The sequence below is a fragment of the Danio rerio genome, chromosome 18 (assembly GCF_049306965.1).
Source record: "Danio rerio strain Tuebingen ecotype United States chromosome 18, GRCz12tu, whole genome shotgun sequence".
NCBI classification, from domain to species: Eukaryota; Metazoa; Chordata; class Actinopteri; order Cypriniformes; family Danionidae; genus Danio; species Danio rerio.
Window position 1 is genome coordinate 38,980,181 of NC_133193.1, and position 22,910 is coordinate 39,003,090.

Sequence of the window (22,910 nt, forward strand, 5' to 3'; positions counted from 1 at the left end):
TGAGCCTTTAAAATGTTTTAAGGCCTAAAATTTAGATTTTGAGATTTAAGATATTTTAAGACTCTTTAAGAGGATACTCTGGTTCAAAAGCCTGTGAGACATTTAATGTAAAAACACATGTTAATTTTGTGAACAAAAGTTAGAATGACAAGAACGTTCATAAATCAACAATTTTGAAAAATAAGGAAATAAATAATTGCAAGACTTATACGCCACAATTATTATAATTTTTTTCTTAAAATTCAAACAAAAAATGCTTTAATTTTTGAAGTCATACCTTTTTCCTTAGGACTGTGAAAGGCAAAAAATTATAAACAAATCTTACAAATCAGAGTTCCCTTTTTATGTTGTCATTTTTCCTAATTGTAATAAACCTTAAAATTGAGAGCATTTTTTTTTATTTAGTTTGTTTCAAAATTTAAAAAAGATTTTAAATTTAAATTTCACAACTCTTTGTTTTTGGTATAATTTGTGAAAAAAAAAAACAATTGTATAAGTTAAAGACAAACAAAATAATTAATTATGATTAATTTTCACTAATAAATGATTATTATTAATGTATAAGAATTATTTTATGTATTTTTTAAATAAAGTACAATAATTGAGTGTATAATAAAAATATAAGTACATGAAAAGACACTGCAAACTCGAGTAAAAAAAATCCCAACGCATATTTTATTGCATCTTTGAATATCGCCGCTTGACAGAATCCCTATAAAACTGGAAGATTTGCTCCGAGGCCTTCTGACTGATAGCGATGCACTGCTGGAGCTGTGTAGGAAGAAAACACATTTATGTCACTGCCTTGCAGAGAATTCCAGCAGGTTATGAAACATACACAAGTACCTATGTATCATCCACACAAACAGAGCAATGAATCACACACTGGAGAATCAAACACTCACCTCCTGCACTGAAAAAGAGCCTGTAGTCGATGACATCAAAACATTGCGCTCATTGCTATCAATGGCAAATGTTAACAGCGCTCGACTTTCCTGGAAAAGAAAGCAAAAAAGACACAGATCAAAGGTTTAGTTTACTCGGGATGGTTCGTGTCGGCTCAAGGGAACAGGAAGTGAAGTGTACCTTTTCCTGTCGAGCTGTGGGGTCAGTGATTATCTGGCCCTCTTTGCTAATGGCGCAGGTCACACTACAGAAAAGGCGGCTCATGGGCAGCCCGGCATCCATTAGAGCCATACAGGCAGCGTTTAGACAACACGACAGCAGCTGACGGTTAGATAAGGACTCATGGTGTAGGGACACAGTGTGAATGAAAGAAAACGGGACAGAGAAAACAAACAATATTAATGCACACTAAGAATCTGGGGTCAGTCTCTGAAGTTGCTTTATTCATTTTCCTTCAGCTTAGTGTCTATTTCAGAGGTCGCTATAGAGGAATGAACCACCAACCATTTCAGCATATGTTTTACACAGCAGATGCCCTTCCAGCTGTAACCCAGTATTGGAAAACACCCACACACACTCATTCACACTCATACACTACGGCCAATTTAGTTTATTAAATTCACCTTTAGCGCATGTCTTTGAACTGTGAGGGAAACCAGAGCACCCAGAGGAAACCCACACAAACACAGGGTGAACATGCCAACATACATGAATGCCAACTGGTCCAGCCAGGACTCAAACAACCAACCTTATAGCAATAGTGCAAAATAATAATACAAATTAACAGTGTAGGGTAAAGTTTCTTATTACTGTAAAGTAATAAATCTCATTTGTTTTTAAGGAAAGTAATGTAGTACAATTTTTAAGAATACTCTGTAAAATAGTAAATCACGTAATTTCCATTTTCTTTTACATATTTATTTATTTGCAGTTGGAAGGACATCCGCTGCGTAAACACATGCTGGATAAGTTGGCAGTTCATTTCGCTGTGGCGACCCCAGATTAATAAAGGGACTAAGCTTAAAAGAAAATGAATAAATGAAATAATATTTATTTATTATGTTTTGATAATTTAGTTGCATGTTAGCTACAAAGAAATATATACATTAACATTAACTAATACATTTTTAAATTTTTTGGTAGTTTAACTAAAATATAAAACCGATTGTTGAATAATTGTTTTATTGTTATTTATTTTTTTTTACAAAAACTGGTATTTAATACTAAAATCATGTATAAGTACATACCGTACATACAGTATCCTTATCATTACTTACCAACCACCACATTCACCATTTATTTGTGTGTGTGTGTGTGTGTGTGTATATATATATATATGCACTAAGAATTAGTGCCTGTTTTTGATTAATGACATTTTTGGAAATAGTTAAAACTTTAAACCAATTTATTCAAATCTTCAATCTTTTGTACTCTATATTGCCACCTTTTTTTATTTAATGCATTTGTTGTAATATCCATTCATTTTTTTGTCGGCTTAGTCCCTTTATTAATCCATGATCGCGACAGCGGAATGAACCGCCAAACTTATCCAGCATGTTTTTTCACGCAGCGGATGCCCTTCCAGCTGCAACCTATCTTTGGGAAACATCCACACACACTCATACACAACGGACAGTTTAGCCCACCCAACTCACCTGTGCCCCCTCTTCATTTTGCATTTATAAAAAACTGTTTTGCTGGTGTTGGCAGCATAAACCCTTTAGATAGGTCTGTTCAAAAAAACCTTTTCTAGCTTTTATATGGAGTTTATTGAAGCATAACAGCAAATTATAGTAAGGGTGCATAAACACACCATGTTTGCTATGTTTTGAGAGCTGAGATGCTTATTTTAATTTTCTCAGACATATCAAGGTAAGTACGCAAAGGTGCTCTTACACTTGGTTACACTCACACAATACTCTATATAAAAGCCAGAAACTAATGCTTTTTTTACACTGCAACTAATGGCCAACAGTAAAAATTACTAATTGTACCTCTTCTCAAAAGAGAAAAACCACCACCAATCAAGAATGCATAACAATATGGTTTCATGACTTTGCAATCAAAAAAATGTCATTATAATGGAAATCAATAGGGCAAAAACAGCCACTAACATAACGAAAAGGACCAGTGTAGTAAACTTGCCCTGCTGAGTCTATTGTTGAGGTTTTTTTTTTTTTTTTTTTTTAAATTGCAAAAATTTGTCAAAATAAAATGTCACCAAAATCATTCCGCTTGCTGAAACAAGTTGTGGCCAAATTAAGACTCAAAATAACCCCAGAGTGGATGAAAACATTCCTAACAAGCGTTAAAACATAATAAAATTGAAGAGTATTAAAAGAAGCCAATTATTCAAATCTTCAATTTTTTTGTACGTTTAGTCTATATTGCCACTTTTTTCGTTTTAATACATTCATTGTAATAAAACATACTAATCTTTAATACTCAACCCTAAATATTCAAAACAAACTCCTCCCTTCAACGGTAAGTGACTAAAAAGTTCAAACAATAAAACCACGGACACATCATATTTGCCCCCTCTTCATTTTGCATTTATAAAGAAGAGTTTTGCTGGTGTTGAGGATACAGATCCATCATCGTGGACGACCTGCAGGATGACCGTGAGAGAAGAGCGTGGATGAAGGGTCAACAGAAGGGCAGCTTCACAAGTCTCACGGACACACTGCTCTCTCGCTCGCTCGCGGACACCTAACACAACACATCGCACCACAGTATGAGGAAGTTTAAAAAAATACTGTACCAGACTGACACCTAATGCTGAAACATGGCTGTGCAGGCCATGCAATTATAACTATGTTTACTATTCTAGTATGAGCTGTATATGTGTATTATTAAACATTAATAATAATAATAATTAGTAATAATAAAACACTGACTAAATAAAAACAATTTACATAAACGACACACATTTTTTATGGCATAACATTTTCTTCCTGACATGTAGTTTTAAGACTCCCTTTAAACAGTTTATACTCATGTAGGTAATTGTTTCTTATATTATATTAAATAAAAAAGTGACAAACAATTCATATTTATGTTGCATTAGTCTGTGTTATATTGGGTGTAATTAGTAACTAGTAACAAAGTGGCTAGTGTTTGGTCTGGGACATATTAGGTGTAATTAATTACAAAGTAACGTGTTACTGTAATTACTTTTGTACTGAAAATGTAAAGTAGTAGGTTACTTTTCATGGATGGGTAATTTAATTGCAGTTACTTCTAACATACTTGCCTTAAATACTGTAAATAAGTCCAACAGTTTTGAATAAATCAATTCAAAAAAGCAGAAGGAAATGTGTCCAACAACTTCACATACTTAAGAAACAATGAAATGTTTTAGAAATGCATGCCAATATATCAAAATATTAGTCATCTGCATACAGTACAAGCTACTTTTTACTCAGTTAAATTCATTGAACTGAATATAGATTGGATCCATTCAAAATTCAAATGTCTAACATTTTAAGAGAGGCACGTTTTAAGACAAAAAAAAGCAATATGACAATGTTCAAAGGTGATTAGGGGATTTTCTTTTAATAACACTAAACAATTTTGCTATAATAGAACTTTCCTGAAATAACCGAAAAAAGCCAGTGCAGTTTGCTATCTGTAAATTATACATATTTCTGCTTTAAAAAAAAAAAAACTAAATCTTTTTTTTTTTTTTTGAACAAGAAAGATGTTTTATCCCAAACTAACCCAAACTAATGGTGCACACCAGCTGCTTTTCCAGTGCACAACTGGCATAATGCACATAAAAGATTCATGCCTGATATTTGTATATATATTGTATTTTGTTATTTTGTAAAAACTTTAGATTGTTCAAAAGATGTGCAATGCGTTTCTATTATTTAATTATTAATTATCTGTATCAGTCTTTCACATTATAGCTGATATGCTAAATGCAGACAGATTTAAGTTAATCCAACATCAGTGCAATGATAATAATACAAAGCAAAAAATAAATAGATGAATATACATGTAGACATGTAGATCTCACACACTTTTTCATATCGATTTTTTTAAAGAAAATGATTCTGTTCATCAAGGCAGCATTTATTAAGTAAAAAAAAATAAAAAAAATTAATTAATAACTGCTTTCTTATTGTGTGTAGTTTCAAATGAAGTTATTATTCCAGACTTTACTACTTTTATTACTATTACCATTACCCCCATAATAACAGCAATAATAATAACAATTTATATCAGAGCGATTACTGAAAGATCACATGACTCTGAAGACTAAAGGAAGCTGACAATTTATGTGTAAAATCACTGGAATAAATGATTTTATATAAAATATAATTTATTATTTTATAGTGCAATAACATATCACAATTGTCCTATATGTCCTGTATTTTTGTTTAAATAAATGCAGCTTTGGTGAGCAGAACAAGCTTATTTTAAAACATTTAAAAATCCTACTGACCCCAAAATTTTGACCAGTAGTGTAAATGTACAGTTGAAGTCAGAACTATTAACCCCCATTTGATTGTTTTTAAAAATATTTCCCAAATGAAGTTTAACAGATTTCACAGTATGTCTGATAATATTTTTTCTTCTGGAGAAAGTCTTATTTGTTTTATTTCGGCAAGAATAAAAGCAGTTTTTAAATTATTTAAAACAATTTTAAGATCAAAATTATTAGTCTCTTTGTTTTTTTTTTTTTTTTTTTGTTTTTTTTTGTTTTTGATAATCTTCAGAAAAAACTATCGTTATACAATAACTTGCCTAATTATCCTAACCTGCCTAGTTAACCAAATTAACCTAGTTAAGCCTTTAAATGTCACTTTAAGCTGGATAAAAGTGTCTTGAAAAATATCTAGTCAAATATTATTTACTGTCATCATGGCAAAGATAAGATAAATCCATTTTTAGAAATGAGTTATTACAACTAATATGTTTAGAAATGTGTTGAAAAAATCTTTCAAATATGTTGATTTGTTGAAGATAAAGGTAATTTTTTATAAATTTGTAATATTGTCATAACATGACATATAACATTAAATTAATTAAAACTAAACTCCATTCCAATGACGCGATTAAATATATATATTTGCATGTACACGTTTTTATTAAAAAATATTAATAAATAATGCAATTACTGTCAAAATATGGCTGCAAATAAAACTGTTTAAAAACATACTTGGAAGCCCCATTTTGGGCTGTATAAGGACCTCTACAGTTGCCCGATCATATATTTCCTTGCTGACTTTAACCTCAGCTGGTCCATAAACTCCAGCCAGGATACTCGTGTCCCCTAAAAACACATTTACAAATTCAAAACGATACATATTTAAATGAATGGAATAGATCTCTGGATATTCTTTGGCCTGACAGATAAATAACTGCTATGACATGAGTAAAGAAATAAATTACATTAAACATTTATAAATTACCTTGTACAAACGTGGACGACCCGTCAGGTCTTGATAACAAACTCTGTTCACTTCCATATTCTCTTAAAACTGGACAACTTCGCTCCAGCTCCATCTCGGTCCTCATGCACAATCTGCTCGTCGCATCCATAAATGGGTCATTGTTTTGAGCGCACAATAATGACGACATGACACATGTTAGCAGTGCACTTACGCCCTCTAACGGAATTAAGGATGTAATGACACATGTATAGCGACTTTATAAGCACGTTTCTGCTTGTTCCTTTTAGTTATACACACTACCGTGACCCCAATCAAATTTAAAATGTACATAAAAGGATACATTTCTCAGACAAAACCGTAAAAATGAGGAGTAACATTTTTCCTGTAGGGGGCGCAGTGTGTTGGATTTCCAGAGACGAGGAGGGAAAAGACGCTAGAGACACGCACTTGACGTAAAGATGGCGGCTGCTAGAGCTGTGAAGAAATTATATGGCATTGGGCTTCATGCAATTCGTCAAAACACAGCATTAAAAGCAACAACGCTTCTCCAACAAAGGGGATTCCGCGTCAATGTAAGTCTTACGTTTATGGCAGCTGCATATACGCCACCAACGGACTTTTAACATTAGCAAAACTTGCCATTCAGGTTGTATGAAGTGTGTGTAGCCGTGGGAGACCGAAAACATTTCCTAGAATTGTATGAGACTAATATTAACAACATCTGTATAAAGACGTTTTATGCTAGTTTCAAACATAAAAGCTACTGAACTGTCTTAATAATGTAAATGCTAATGTATAAGTTAGGTGTTCCTCATCTGACCTACAAAAGAAATAGTGCTCAATGTCACATGGTCATGATTGTTTTAAATGCAATAACTAGTGGTCAGATGTCTGAAGATTGTTGTAGGTAACAGTTAATGGATCCTTCAACCTTCACATGTCTGTGGATTTATACTCAGAGCTGATTGGCTAGTTGAAGGGGGCGTGTGGATGAAAAAAACAACACTAATCCTGACTGTTATGGGTCATTAAAAAATCTTTACATTTTACAACTTATTTGCATTATTAAATTGTTTCATATTTAAAGTGGATCTTAATTATGAGCTAATGTCTTGTGCACATTTAAATTACAGGTGATAGTAAATTCTTCTCATGCGAATATGTGACTTTATCAATATGCAAACCACATACACACAAATTTAAAGAGAATTAACTTTTTATGCAGTGTACATCCCTAGCTTAGGGTAATTCACTTTATTCCCTGCCAGTTTTTGGGGAAGTTACTTTGACAGGGTATCCACAGAGTCTTAAAATGTTTTACATTTTCAAAATAAAATTTTAGTCCTTAAAAAGTTCTAAATTTGCTGAAATATTGAATTGTAGGTCTTAAATCATTACAAATAGGTTGTAATTTTCTAATATCCATGTAAAGCTTCCCAAATCAGGCCAACACCTGTATACAGTATACACTCACCAATAACACACCCCAATAAAACTTTTAACAAAACTCTATTTAACAATATGGTTCCTCATAATAACTTTTTTATGTTCTCCGGGGATTTGTAGACCATATGTGGCGGGGACACTGACCTTAAAAAGACTATTGTACATTTAGGTTAATAAAGTTTTTAAAGCTTGTCAAAGAAAAGTATGTATGGTTTGCTTGTTTTGACACATTTAAGTATTAAGTAATTAGATTTTTTTTTAATGAGGCAAGCACAAATCTTTACGGTTTAGTCCTGTACAAGTCTGAAATTTCATTCATAAGGGTCTTAAAAAGGTCTTAAAAAGTCTTAAATTTGACTTTGAGAAACCTGTAGAAACCTTGATAACCTACAAAGCTACCCATCAGGACAAGTAGCTAAGCTTCTGTATTGTTTTTTTTTTTTTTTTGTACAGTCAAGTTTCTTCTTATTATCCCTGTTTAATGGCAACTTTTTTGTTAATTTTACTTTTCATTTATTTTTTATTGAACATATAGTAAAGTACAACTTGGCATTATCAATACACCTTTATATTACAAAAAAGGAAACAGGTGCAAATAAAGAACAAATAATTTGTTATATAAAATATCTATAAGTAAATTATTAAACATAACTAAATCTTAAAAAATAAATAAAAAGGACCAGGGGTTTTCCTATAATTTATACATTTCTATTAAAAATAGAAGATTAATTGCACTTTTTGTTTTCATTATCTTGAGAGATTTTTTTATATGAAATAATCTCATTATAAAAAGCACAAAACATTGGTTTCACTTTTAAATATTTTGATTTATGTATGTAAAATTGTCCAAGCATAAGGATGTTGTTAATTAGAAAGGCATTTTCCTTACTGTCCATTGCAAGTCCATAAATGTTGTCATTCACATAAAAGATCCTGAGGTGTGGAATCTTTGGGTAAAGCCAGTCAAACATCTGACCATAAGCCATCCACAAACATACAGTAAAAATAAAACAAATGATCTGCTGTTTTAAAATCATGAAAAAACATACATTTATTAGACTCAAATCCAAATCTAATTCTTAAATATTCACTTGACGGATTATCCCACTTAAAATTTTAAAATGAACTTGAAGTGGAGAGGAAACTTTAGGTATTTAGTTCTAAGTATGTGAATGGTATCTTTAGATAATTTATGAGAAATTGAGTTTCTGTAAAACGCTAGTGGATATATAATGTTGTTAAATAGATTTCTAATCTTTTTTGTTTTTTACATTCACTTTCTTTAAAATCACAGCCTTCGATTAACACAGGAGGAACAGTTGGGGTTACAGGGGTAATTAGATTAATTAGACAGACAAAAGCCATAGAAATTAATAATAGATTCAAATTTTACTTGATTAAAAATTATATTATATTTACTACAAAAATGTTCATATGAAATAATACCTTTATTGCTATTAATTAATTGGGATACTACTACGGTCAAACTACACTTTCAGAAAAGTAGCTAGCTACAATACTTCCTATACCACTTCCTAAAAGTAGCTAGTCTACATTTTTCACAAAGGCGTATTTTACATAAAATTTAAAACATTAGTTATAAGTAAATAATATTGTACTTTAAACAGTGCAATAAGATTATAATGTCAAAGATTAATGTTTGATTGCACATAGTTTCCAAATTTCTCAGACTGTCAAGAGTCAAAGTACAAAACCGCAACAAATGTAGCATTGCAACAGCAAAGTAATTAGGTAAAATTAAAAAAAAAAAAAAATGAAGCACGGCTCCATTTAATTAAATTCCTTATCAAATGGAGCCGTGCTTCATTTTTTTTTTTTTTACTTTGGGTTAATTGCCAAGTGTAATTGTCGACTGCAATTCCAACTGTTACTGTTACTTGAAAAAAAAAAAAAGTAATTGACAAAAGACAGTAATACATTTATAAATAAATAAATGTAAAACTGTGATGTGTGAATTACCAATAATTGTTTTTTTTTCTATTGCACTTTTGTAGTATGCAAAAATCTAAATCCAATAAATCTCTTTGACATTTTTGGGGTTTCTCAGTAGTGGAAGTCATCATAGTTGGGAAAACTTAGAGCGCAGTTAGAATACCACAAATATCTTTTGAATAATCTTATTTGCTGAAATAATAAAATAAAAACTCCACAATGGTGTTATCAAGACTTTCAAAAAAAAAAAAAAACAGTGTGAGACTGAAAACGGTGGACAAAAGACAGAATAATGTCATATTTACTGTACCTTACTTTAGAAATGCCTCGCAAAAGCGGTTATTCATTTTTTGGGATTTGAAACAAAGATGATATAGTATATTCGGAAATATATATATAAATGTTTATACTTTTTTTTTTTTATATCTAAATCTTAAAAACTTTCAAGGTATTCCGATGTTGATGATCGTTAAACACATAATAAAAGGGTTTTAAAAAGGGTCCATGTAGCTTTTGTCAAACTACTTGCTACAAGCTTCTTGCTGGAAAAAAAGAAGCTAGGTACTGTCACGCTACTGAAAAATGTATGTGACTCCCCAAAGATACTTCCAAAAACTGATGCTAGATGAGAATGTCAACTGACATGAAATCAGCAAATTGACCCACATTTGGTCTGACTATTAAAAATATAAATTGTTTTACAATTTACTTCTGGAGCTTGTGTAGTACACCAGGGGTGGCCAACTCTGTTCCTGGAGAGCTACCTTCCTGCAAAATTCAGTCCCAACCCTGATCAAACATACCTGAACCAATTAATAGTACCTAAAGCAGCACTTGATAATTACAAACAGGTGTGTTTGGTCAGGGTTACAACTGAAATGTGCAGGAAGGTAGCTCTCCAGAAGTAGGGTTGGTGACCCCTGGTGTACAGTGTTCTTCATTACATTTTCTATAGTTCTATAGCAGGGGTGTCAAACTCAGTTCCTGGAGGGCCGAAGCCCTGCACAATTTAGTTCTAACCCTGCTCCAACACTCTTACCTGTAGGTTTCAAACAAGCCTGAAGGACTCAATTAGTTTGATCAGGTGTGTTTAATTAGGGTTGGAACTAAACTGTGCAGAGCTGCGGCCCATTTGGAACTGAGTTTGGCACCTGTATTCCATAGCATTACTATAGATAAATGCAAACAAATATATAATCATAAAATTATTCACATAAATAGTGTAATTAAATTCCTTTGATTTTATAACTTAAAAAAAAAAGTTTTGACACATTTTTATATTTGTTTTCATCAGAGCACATGTATCACCCTCAAACCAAAACAAAGAAAAACATAAGCAAACTTATCAGTAGTCTACGTATAAGTGGAAAACTGAACTTCCTGGTGAGGAATTGCTTGTTAAGAGCTTAGTTGTTTCTAATAAAAAAAAATTCAAGCAATTTTTGTCTGATTGTTTATTATGTACTGTAATCTCATTTGATGCAGGTTTTGATTTTTAGTTCGTTTGTTTTTTAAGGGAGTTCTTCGTCAGCAGTCGATTGATGATTCCGACGAGAAGCCGCAGTTTCCTGGTGCCTCGGCGGAGTTTATTGATCACCTGGAGTTTATTCAGCCCAATGTGATCTCAGGAATCCCTGTCTACAGAGTGATGGACAGACAGGGCCAGATCATCAATCCCTCCGAAGATCCGCAGGTGTGCAGTGTAGTATTTGATCCATAATGTGAAGGTCATAGGTGGAAACAAGTTACTAAATAATAAAAAACACTGAATAGTGCTAAGAAACTAAACCACATATGTGCACGTAAAAAGAAAACATGCCAGGGATGATTTTCACATTACTTGTTTGTTTCAGCTCTCGAAAGAGACCGTTTTGAATTTCTATCAGAAGATGACGTTACTAAACACAATGGACCGTATTCTTTATGAGTCTCAGAGGCAGGTGAGAGATGCAGTTGATTTTATGCTTTTAAATAAAACGACTAAACATAGATTACGGAGTGATATCTAAATGTTAGTAGTAAAAACATTTGGTGTGTTTTTTTTCTACTCAAGGGCCGAATTTCATTCTACATGACCAATTACGGTGAGGAGGGCACACATATTGGAAGCGCTGCAGCTCTTGACCCTTCTGATCTGGTCTTTGGCCAATACCGGGAAGCTGGTAAGAGTTTTTGCAAGCTGGATATACTAAAGTGATATAATATGTATAATACTTAGGGCTTATTAGTATTTATTATTACTATTATTATTATTATTATTACTATAGTTATTTTATATTATTTTATGATGACACTTTAAAATAATGGCCCATAGTTAGTTGTTCATTTTTTGTTCTTGTTAACAAATTTAACAGGCACAACTTTGAATTTATTAATGCATTAGTAAAAGCTGACCTATGCTTAAGTGGTGTACAAAATTGTTTATGTTATTAAATCTATTAACAAACATTTACTACTGAACCCTTATTTTAAAGTAAATACCTGACTTTTAGGGGTTTATATATATATATATATATATATATATATATATATATATATATATATATATATATATATATATATATATATATATATATATAACATTTGTTTATATATAATATATATATTTAATATTTATATTATTTATATTATAATATTTATATTAATAAGAAGCTGGATTCAGCCTTGTCTCTCCTTATCGCAAACACAACAGTCTGGTGAGAAATCTCTGTAGACGGGTCAAAATTAATCTTGTTTTTTCTTTTGACGTAAGATTATTTTGCTTACCCCATTGGCAGATTATTTTGCTTGTTTTAGGGAAAAACTCACTTAATATTGGCATATTATTTCTCAAAACAAGACAATATGTTTTTCTTGTCTAGAAAATTCTTCTTAATTTAGGAATTTTTAGATATTAGGACTAGAAACAAGATAACAAATCTAAGTAAGAAAAGCATTTTTTGCAGTGTAGTTCCTAATACAAAAGGGTTTTTGTGTTTGATTTTCTTTTTTATGTATAAGATTGTGCCATCAAAGTGTTGTATAAACGCTATATCACACTCGTAGCAGTGTGCTATGGCTGTATATCAGCACTGGTGGGGCGCTATATATATATATATATATATATATATAGTTGAAGTCAGAATTATTAGACCCCCTGTTTATTTTTTCCCCAAATTCTGTTTAACGGAGAGATTTTTTTCAACACATTGTTAAACATAATAATTTTAATAACTCATTTCTAACAACTGATTTATTTTTTATTTGCTAGTATTATCATAATAATAATAATTATTATTATTATTTTATCTTTGACAGTAAATAATATTTTACTAGATATTTTTCGAGACAATTTTATACAGCTTAACGTGACATTTATAGGCTTAACTAGTTTAACTAGGTTAACTAGGCATGTTAGCGTATTTAGGCAAGTTATTGTATAATGATGGTTTGTTCTGTAGGCTATCAAAAAAAATAGCTTAAACGGGCTAATAATTTTGTCCTTAAAATGGTGTTTAAAAAAATGAATAACTGCTTTTATTCTAGCAGAAATAAAACAAATAAGAAGGAAAAAGAAGAAAAAATATTATCAGACATACTGTGAAAATTTCCTTCCTCTGTTAAACATCATTTGAGAAATATTTAAAAAAGAAAAAAAAAATTCAAAGGGGGCTAATAATTCTGACTTCAACTCTATATACTGTATATATGTATATATGTCACTTAAAACGCATCTTAGGAGTTCAAAAGCCTTACAGCATAAAAAAGTCTATTATCATGAAATTGGTAATATCAAACATCCAAGCATGCCATTTCATGTAATATCAGCATGTGATTATAGATTTTTTGCAACCGCTCAACAAAGAACAAAATAATACCTAACAAAAAAATATATATATTTTTTTTATGCAATACTGTCTGTTTTTCTGTTTCTCTAAAGATGATCCCAAAGCTGAAGGCAAAACATTTTTGTTTATCAGAGCAGCACTGCAGTATTTGTGATTGAACATGTTTATGAACAACTCATTTGAATTATTCAATGATTCGTTTATAGATTAGCCATTTGCTTTTTCGTCGTAGAATCATCCATTCTGAAGTAAAACGTTGAGTGTTTCTGTTAATTGCTAATCAAGACAGGGACATAAAATCATTTATTCACAGGCATAAAAATGACTGGCAAAGTCAGCCAAGGTACCAGGAAAAATGCTCTCAGCAAATGATTGTGTAATTATCCCCAAAATTAAAAACATTTTAAAACAAAATTAAATTATTAAACATAATAAAGAAAATATTTTTACAGGAAAACAAAAAAGTCACTCGATGAAGTTGATATAAATAAATAGAAAATCTTTATATTTTATTTAAAATAATATTTCTGTTATTGTTAGTTAATGCATTTACTGTCATGAACAACCAATGAGCAATACATTTATTATAGTATTTTTGTTTGTAAACGTTAAGTAAATATAGCTGTTCATTGTTAGTTCATGTTAACTCAGGGTGCATTAACTAATGTTAACTAGCATGATTTTGGATGTTGATGATGCATTAGTAAATGTTGAACTACGAGTAATATATGCTGTGTTAGTAAATGCATTAACTAATGAAACCTTTTTGCAAAGTGTGATAAAGTTATTAAATGTGATATTTTTGTAGTCATTTTAGACTAGATATAATTACCTTTTTCCTGAATTCTCTAGGTGTGTTGATGTACAGAGGTTTCCCTCTGGATCTGTTTATGGCACAGTGCTATGCCAACGCTGATGACCTTGGTAAGGGCAGACAAATGCCAGTTCATTACGGCTCCAAAGACCTCAATTTTGTCACCATCTCTTCACCACTTGCCACTCAGATCCCCCAAGGTGAGAAGTAAACATGTCTTTTAACTATGTCATTTTTTTATACACTATAATTCACAGGAGTCAGGGCTCAGATTATTCTTATACCAACCAGTACTGAAATGTTTACAGTTTAAACTTTATTTTAATCAATTGAATGCTTCTTTATTGAAAAACTACATTATATATGAACTATTAAATGACAGTGCAGCATGTATTAGTAATGAGATCAATCTCCGCTCTAACCCAGCATATGAATGATATGTTTTGCCAAAAACAGCAAAGCATTAAATAACAACTTGACAAATTAAGTGGTAACTTCTGATACTGTACAGCACAGGCTTTTTTTGTCTTTGTTGTGTCGACATTTGTGATTTGTTTTGCACAGCCAAAACTGCTAGATGCCGCTGTTGACTCTAGCACAAAATCAATATTAAAAAGAAATGTCTGTGCAAAATCCTGAAAGGACTGAAAATGGGTTTGTTCACATTTTGCTTGCCTGATATTTGCTTGCTATTAATTGCGTCATGGAAGTTATATGAGAATTGAATTTGCACCATATAAAAATTATGTGTTTTACAAAAAAGCGTCAAACAATAAATGGAGCAGTAACTTGCTCTTTTGACTTTGTTGAGTTGACATCTGTGCTTGTTTTTGTGCAAGTTCACAGCCAAAACTGCTAGATGCCGTTGTTGAATGTAGGAACCAAGTATAGCAGACAACAATATTTGATTATCCCTGTGAAATGTCTGCACAAAATCATTTTAGGTCACAGCTATATAAAACAGCTATATAAAACAATCTCCCTGCAAAATCCTAGAAAGACTAAAAAATTTACAAATGTACACAACAAAAAATTATTTGTTCACAGTTGGATTGCTTAACATTAGTTTATAGTGATATAGAAGTTACAGGAAAATGGAATTGCGCCATACACAAATGGTGCAAATTAGGTTCCTAAAAGTACAGTTAATGTAAATACCAACGTCTCTATATTCTGTGTGATAGCGGCTGGAGCAGCGTACGCAGTGAAGAGGGAGAACGCAAACCGCGTGGTGATCTGTTACTTTGGAGAAGGAGCTGCCAGTGAAGGAGATGCTCATGCTGGATTTAACTTCTCCGCAACACTTGAGTGTCCTCTCATATTCTTCTGCCGCAACAACGGTTATGCCATCTCTACACCCACCAATGAACAGTACAGAGGAGATGGTATTGGTGAGTGAATCCGCACAGCAGAGTCTCCAATGAAAACCTTTTTAGTTTCAGTATTCTTATTCTTTTAAACGTTATTTTTTTCCCTACAGCTGCTCGAGGTCCAGGATATGGCCTGATGTCGATCCGTGTAGATGGCAATGATGTATTTGCAGTGTATAATGCCACGAAAGAGGCCCGCCGCAGAGCTGTGGCTGAAAACCAGCCCTTCCTCATTGAAGCGATGACCTACAGGTACAGTAGATCAAACCAGCTTCCACAGCATTTCATTACCTATAAACAGCCTCTGTTGCTCAGTATAGACCTGCAGGAGACCACAGGGGTGCCATTTGAGGAAGGGCCTATTTTTTATTGTGTGTAGGGTGGCAAACTCAGCAGAAATCACCAGGAGATGTGCTGTAAACTTATTTATCAACACAATATTTTGCAGCGTAAGCTTTCGCGAAGCATTATAAAGTTTGTGGGAGTGAGCTACTTGCCTTATTCATAGAAAAAAACTGTGTGTCTTTGGTTTCTCACACAGACATACACATGACATTCTTGGTGTAGTGAATCCATACAATTTAAGCTGATTATACTCTTCCCTTTAGGGTTTGGATTCAGTTTATGTGCTTATTGCCATTTATATGCAAATGTGATCTTCCTCCTTATGTAGATTTGATTCCCTGGCTGAATGGCTCAATACAGTAACACCCCCCAAAAAAATCTTTGGGCGGTTGGTGGTAGGGGGGTTGACAGAGTGCGTGCAACGTGTCTGTAGAACGAGGAGGAATCAGAACGTGAGAAGGGAGCGTGACTTCTGACGTGCGATTTCCGGGAGATTATCACTCGTTTGCGGGCATTATGAGTCCCGCAAATGCATAGAGACTCCCGGAACTTCCGGGAGACTTCGGATGTCTGAATATCACGTTTAACAACAAGGAGATGCGATCTAGCGGTACATCCCTAATAAACTGTATGACGTGCACTGCTCTCTGCAGCGCATGACCGTGTGTGGCTGTGGCTGTGGCTGTGGCTGTGGCTGTGTGTGTGTGTGTGTGTGTGTGTGTGTGTGTGTGCGTGCGTGCGTGCGTGCGTGCGTGCGTGCGTGCGTGCGTGGTCACATGATGTGCGTTTTCAGCGGACTGAGGGCTGTTCAGAAATGCTAGGTAAAACACGATGTGGATCATTTTCGTTCCAAAATACCATTATAACACTAAGACGTATTAGTGTAAACGGGGCCAAAGTGTATGTTTTTCGCGAGCGGGTTTATGACGGGGGCGGGGCAGAGGATCGGCGATGCCGACTCAGCATAGTGTTGTCTGTTGGCCATCGGCGATGGATGATGGCATCGACTATCGGCCCAACCCTAGTTGAGTCTGGATTTTAGTTGACCAGGAGCTACAGAATTGTATTTATTTACTGCATTTATGCATTATTTATACAATTTATGTAATAAAATAAAGTTTTTCTAATAATTTTTGTCTTGTTTCTAGTCCAAATATCTACATTTCAAAGCAAAAACAAGATTATTTTACTCCACTGGCAGATAATTTTGCTTGTTTTAAGGAAAAACTCAACTTTTGCCTAATTTTTTTTGATGTTGAAAACAAAACAATATTGTAACTTGATCTCATAATTTTTAAATGTTTGTACTAGAAACAAGACAAAGCAAATTAATAAAAAGCCATTTTTGCATTGTAATTATGCAATTTCTGTACCAGAATACTGTTAGACTCCCTAGAAAACCATTAAATAAGGCTATTCAAAGCTTCTTGTGAAACTGTATTCTTATTGCAATATTTTCGCAGAAAAATAAAATATCACAAGATCCAATATCGTGCAGCCCTAATTTAGAGCACCTCACACTTCAACTTCTACATGCAGAGATGCTCATCAATATCCGTTTCAAAGCAGTGGATCAGTAGATCTCAGAGGAAGGGCAAGCATTGAAAGCTTTAGTTTGCAGTAGCAAGTTGTTTAATTTGACGTTAAGATGGTGAAGGGGGTTTTATTTATTTATTTATTTATAAAATTTCTGAATGCTGCATCTTAAGTTTGTAGATGCAAAGATGTCATTTATCATTTAACACCTTTTTTTTGGGATTTTTGTCTATATTCGTCAAAGAAGTATTCACACAAAACTGTATTTTCTGGAAGCCAGCTTAACCTGACTGCATATACCTGTCATATTACATGTCCATGAGTGTTTTAATCAAATTGATTACAGTCCTCATCCTTCAAAACGTTACTAAGGAGATGCTAGTTTTCTTAATCTAGCTGAAAAATGTAGTTTGCGAATGATCTGGCCATCAAGCAGTTGGAAGTTTAGACGCTCCGTTCAGTCTGTGATTTTTCTGAGGGCTTTCATTCTTCAGAAATAATGATAGGGTATGACAGCCTGTACTTGCAGTTAATAATAATGTTTTATCCTTCCTCTTTTAGAAGAAAATAGACTTTTCACATCTTGTAAGTGTACAGAAGCAAAAATTGTCATAGTCGATTGCAGACTTTAAAACAAAAAAAAAACATGTATATGTATATTATGTAAATTAGTAGTAGTGTAACAGATCACAAATCACATGGCTCAGATCACATTATGGTGTTTTAGTCACAGATCGGACCATTTTTCAGATCAGCTATAAAGGGAAGGAGACAAATGTAATTTGCTTTTCATTACAAAACCAGTACTGCAAGACACTTTTGGGTTTTAATAAACAAAACTTAGAACCTATAATTTTATTAAAGATAAAAAGAAGACATTATCAGCTGAATAAATAAACTGTAAAATATTCGTTACTGTGAAAAATTCACTACTGTTGCTGATAACGCTAAATGTATAAACCTGACACTATAATTTGTACAATTCATATTTATTTGTAATCCTATTTTCAATAAATGATTCTGTTATTCACTTATAAAATGTGTTACATTGATAGATGTATAATTTTAAATAAAAAATTATTCAGTGCCATATTTTAATGGCTGGTTGTTGCCTCCTTTTGGTTAAATAATATAGTTGCTGCCTACAACTTTCATTTCATGAGCATATGACAGTGATTTTAATCTTGAGCATAAACATTGATGGTTTTATTTAATTTATAAATCATTATCCCAGTACTTCTGTGTTATTTGACTATTTGTAACTTCATAACTAACTCAAACGACTAAAGACTCAATCTCTTTCAGATTTGAATGCAGTGATTCGAAGGATTACTAAACACATTTAAAGAGCCCCTATTATACATGAAATAAGCTCATATTTTGGTTGTAAGGGTCTCCAACAACAGTCTAATATGCATGCAAGGTCAAAAAACACTTTTATTGTCTTATAATATGCATTTATATTTACCTGATTATCCCAGTGACTCCCATATGAATCGTTCAGTGATTCATTTGTTTCCAAACGGACTCTTTTATAAATGAATCAATAGTTTTAAACATTGTCCACTTTCAGATTTAAGCCTTAGCTGGATATTTCACTTCACTTAGAGCTGTGCTACACACTACATTGGAGGTCATTCTCAAAAACCCATAATAGGGGCTCTTTAAATCACCATCATTTATAATTTATGTTGCGTTGGTGTTAAAATCCTAATCTTTTAATGATTAATCGTGCATCTTACTGAATGCATTAATGCAGGCTAAACAAGTAGTGACAGAAAACACCTTTAACCTAAGAAACCCACCACATTCCAAATAACCCACCACAACTTCTTTCTATCATCATTATATTTTACATAAAAACCTAAATGCTTTCATACATGAGATTTGAATAACACAATCTCTCTGCGATCATTGCAAATTTAGGATTAATCTACAAGTAAAAAAATAATTATAATTTTAATCTGTGTCTCACGTGTGTTCCGAACCGTGGGTTGTCATTCGTTCGAAAAGCAGATCACCCGTGATCTGTTATATCCCTATATATATATGTATATGTATGTATGAATGTGAAAGTGATCATCATATTAATTGCAATTAAATATGTTTCCCCAAATATCTTTTGCTCATAATAAAAATAATAGCCCTTACCCGTAATCTAGTGTTTAGGATTCAGCTCTCTCATGTCACAAACTTCCTTTAGAGGGCAGTTGTGAGCTAATGGTCAGTGAGTTGGATTTGTAACCTAAAGGTTGTTGCTTCAATTCTTGGTCCCGGCAAGAATTAAAGACAAGGGCAAACTAATGAACTGCCTTTCATCTCCACCTTCGATACACTGCTCACTCTCTGTGTTTGTGTCTTTTTAACTCACTTAAAATGTGTGTGCACTTGGATGGGTTAAAAGCAGAGGACCCATTTTAAGTATGGGTAAAACGATATCTTCACTTCACTCACAATTAACAGAGCATTGGTAGAATTTTAGTCCATGTTAAGAATAAATGCATAATTATAGTAAAAAAAAAACTATTTGTAGACAACAGACTAATCTGAATAGTTCAAGCATGTCTTTACCTTACAATAATTGATTTGGATTTGGATAATGGATTCTACACATGAGATTTTCTATTAGCAAAGTGATTTATGTACATATTATTTTACATGTAAGGCAAGGCAAGGCAAGTTTATTTATATAGCACATTTCATACACAGTGGCAATTCAAAGTGCTTTACATAAACAAGAATAAAAGAAACAAGTAAAATAAAAATAAAAACAAATAATAAAAATGCGTAAAAACAAAACAAAACATAAAAACAGGTAAAATGTGATATAAAAGAATGAAGAAGAAGAGAAAAACATGATAGTGCAATCTGTCGGACGCAGCACAGTGCTCATTCAGAAAAGGCACAGCTAAACAGATGTGTTTTCAGTCTTGATTTGAATGTGCCTAATGTTGGAGCACATCTGATCATTTCTGGAAGCTGATTCCAGCAGCGAGGGGCATAGTGGCTGAAAGCTGATTCACCCTGCTTTGACTGAACTCTTGGAACTTCTAGTTTATATGATCCTAAAGATCTGAGTGATCTGTTAGGTTTGTATTCAGTGAGCATATCTGTGATGTATTTAGGTCCTAGGCCATTTAGTGATTTATAGACCAGTAATAATACTTTAACTTACTGTACTTTAATGTACACACATATGCATACTCATTTTTTTATTTATTATCTATCTTATAAGTATGTATATTTTTTTCTCTCCCAACATATAGTAAAATAATTTTATAATAAAATAAGCGAATCCTTTTGCCTCTTCCTTATCCAGGATCGGTCATCACAGCACCAGTGACGACAGCTCTGCCTACCGTTCAGTGGACGAGGTGAACTACTGGGACAAGCAGGACCACCCCATCTCTCGCCTGCGCCACTACATGACAGCCCGCGATTGGTGGGGAGAGGATGAGGAGCGCGCCTGGAGGAAGCAGTCACGAAAACTCGTCATGGAGGCCTTCGAAAGAGCCGAGAGACGCCTGAAACCCAACCCTGACCTGATGTTCACCGACGTCTACGATGAGATGGTGCCTCACATCGCCAAGCAGAAAGATTCCATGTGGAGACACGTCCAGCAATATAAAGAGCATTACCCACTTGACCACTATGAGAAATAATCCATGAGCCATGGACACAACTGGGAAAGTTCTTGCACATGTCAGATTGTCTGAATTCTTCCTTTTGTTTCCATTTTACACTTTTGTTGGTTGCATTAGAAAGCACAAAAATAATGGTAATGTTGTTCTCCATATTTGCCACTAGAGGCCTCTGTGCTGTCATTTTGTGCCTTGGAAAATGGTGGAAGTGGAGCAGTGCTGGAAATATGTTGAAGATCTTCTACACAGGCCTGATGTAGCAAATAATCCTGTCATCAATACAGTATCCATTTATCAACATGGTGTTATCAATCAATTGACCATTGTTTATTCATTTTAAGGGATAGTTCACCAAAAATTTTAAATTTCCTGACAATTTATCCACACTCAAGCGGTTCTGTTAAACACAAAACAAGATATTCTGAATAATGTTGCAAAAAAGCAGACATTGACATCCATAGTGGGAACAAAAAAAAAATACTATTGAAGTCAATGGCCTTTTCCAGCATTCTTTAGTGTGTCATGTTTAAGTTCACTATAAAAAAGCAGGTTTGCAATAAGTGGATGATGAGTAAATGACGACAGAATAATCATGTATGGGTGAACAATCACTTTAATGAGTATTTTTTGTTCGAATCCGTTCTAATCTCTAAATGATGAGCATAAATTGTCATTTCTCCTCAGACAACACTCATTTTCGGTGAAGGTGATGTGACTGACACATTTGAAATGTTCATTTCTGTATTGTTACCCTCAGACTTTCCACTCCAGACTAAGCTGTTAAGAAGTATATATGCAATGTTACTGTAGTAATAAATGGTTTGTCTCATGTTATTTTTTCCCCTCTCACAGATGATGTTAATAATAACTTTATTTAGCTGTGGTTAATAATGAATTGGACAGTTTTTCTGTGTGAAACTCACTCAACTGTTATGTGACATTATGATTGTTGTGTTTGAGATTTATTCCGTTAGCTTTAGGGGGTTGTAAATTGTATTTTAAACAATAAACATGCTCATGAAATGTAATCGCTCATATAGTGAAGTGCTTACTATATGTACTTTTGTAATTGTAGTCTGTGCCCTGTTTTATGGAAACGATCATGAGTTTAAAACGTGTAAATGAATAGTCTTGTGGACACTTTTATTATAGCAGGTAAATAAGTACACTTATTTGTCTTATAAAACATATTTTAAAGGTGTTGTTGACTTTTCAACAGATCTCAGTAACAACCAAAGTAATCAATACATACAAAGAAAACAAAACTAATACAATTTAATGACGGGAACAAACAAACTGAAAAACGTGATGTGTAAAAAAGCATGGAAAGTCCAGACAGCAGTTGAAATCTCTCAGTATTTAGAAAGCAACCCTGCCTTTTGTCAGTGTAAATTAATATTAGCTGCTTTAGTCCAACATCTGCACTACCTGACTAAAGTCTACAGTCAATCACAGTTGCAAGAGCAACAAATAATAACTTGACTTCTAGTTGATCATTTGGAAACCTTACAGATTTTTCTGATGAATCATCTGTTTAACTGCATCACAATCGTCACAAATACTGCTGAAGACCTGAAACCCGCATGGACCCAGGCTTCTTGACAGAATCTTGACAGAAATCAGTTTTTTTGATTAGAAATCACATTTGTGTTGCTCATTAAATTACAAAC

The 22,910-nt window shown here is 33.2% G+C and overlaps 2 protein-coding genes across 2 annotated transcripts; one reads left to right on the forward strand and one right to left on the reverse strand.

Moving 5' to 3' along the window:
• Positions 1-648: 648 nt before the first annotated feature.
• Positions 649-6,460, reverse strand: exosc5 (exosome component 5). Its single transcript, NM_001045352.2, is given in 6 exon segments — positions 649-771; positions 906-995; positions 1,087-1,227; positions 3,494-3,615; positions 6,074-6,187; positions 6,327-6,460. Coding segments are annotated over 6 exon segments (693 nt in total). The 5' UTR covers positions 6,457-6,460; the 3' UTR covers positions 649-675.
• A 300-nt stretch (positions 6,461-6,760) lies between these two features.
• Positions 6,761-21,718, forward strand: bckdha (branched chain keto acid dehydrogenase E1 subunit alpha). Its single transcript, NM_001024419.1, is given in 8 exon segments — positions 6,761-6,880; positions 11,224-11,400; positions 11,561-11,647; positions 11,761-11,869; positions 14,387-14,548; positions 15,533-15,739; positions 15,829-15,970; positions 20,919-21,718. Coding segments are annotated over 8 exon segments (1,341 nt in total). The 5' UTR covers positions 6,761-6,766; the 3' UTR covers positions 21,262-21,718.
• Positions 21,719-22,910: the final 1,192 nt, after the last annotated feature.